Raw genomic sequence first — 359 nt, 5'->3', positions numbered from 1 at the left:
TCTCCTTAACACCCCTCGCAGTTACCTGATGGTCTCCTCCATCGTGGGTTTCTACAGCTCGCCCCTCTTCACCCGGCTGCTCCCCGAGCGCCAGGACACCCCCCTCACCAAGGTGGGAGAGCTGGGGGGGTCCCGGGACCCCCTGGTCCCCACAGTGTGTGGTTGTGTGTCCCTGCGCACTGCGGTGTCCCCATGCCAGGGCACCAAGTGTCCCCCTGCCTCTGGCTCAGCCCTGGGCACGGTCCCAGTGGGGCTCTAGCATGGGGAGTCCCTTCCTCAGCCTGATGTGGGGGGCAGGCCCTGCAGCGGTGCTGTAACCCCCCAACACTCCTTCCTCCCCCCCCCCAAATGCTCCTTCC

At 66.6% G+C, this 359-nt stretch overlaps 1 protein-coding gene across 1 annotated transcript in view; it reads left to right on the top strand.

Moving 5' to 3' along the window:
- Positions 1–112, top strand: part of LOC104536619 (protein LMBR1L-like) — a gene marked incomplete at both ends in the record, with an annotated part of 2723 nt that extends 2611 nt beyond the window's left edge. The window contains one exon of the mRNA XM_010179284.1: positions 22–112. Coding sequence (XP_010177586.1) covers positions 22–112 — 91 coding nt within the window. The remainder of the gene's footprint in view (positions 1–21) is intronic.
- Between the last annotated feature and the right edge of the window lie 247 nt (positions 113–359).

This window comes from Mesitornis unicolor, unplaced genomic scaffold (assembly GCF_000695765.1).
Source record: "Mesitornis unicolor isolate BGI_N332 unplaced genomic scaffold, ASM69576v1 scaffold39462, whole genome shotgun sequence".
NCBI classification, from domain to species: Eukaryota; Metazoa; Chordata; class Aves; order Mesitornithiformes; family Mesitornithidae; genus Mesitornis; species Mesitornis unicolor.
This window is presented reverse-complemented; position numbering and strand designations above follow the sequence as displayed.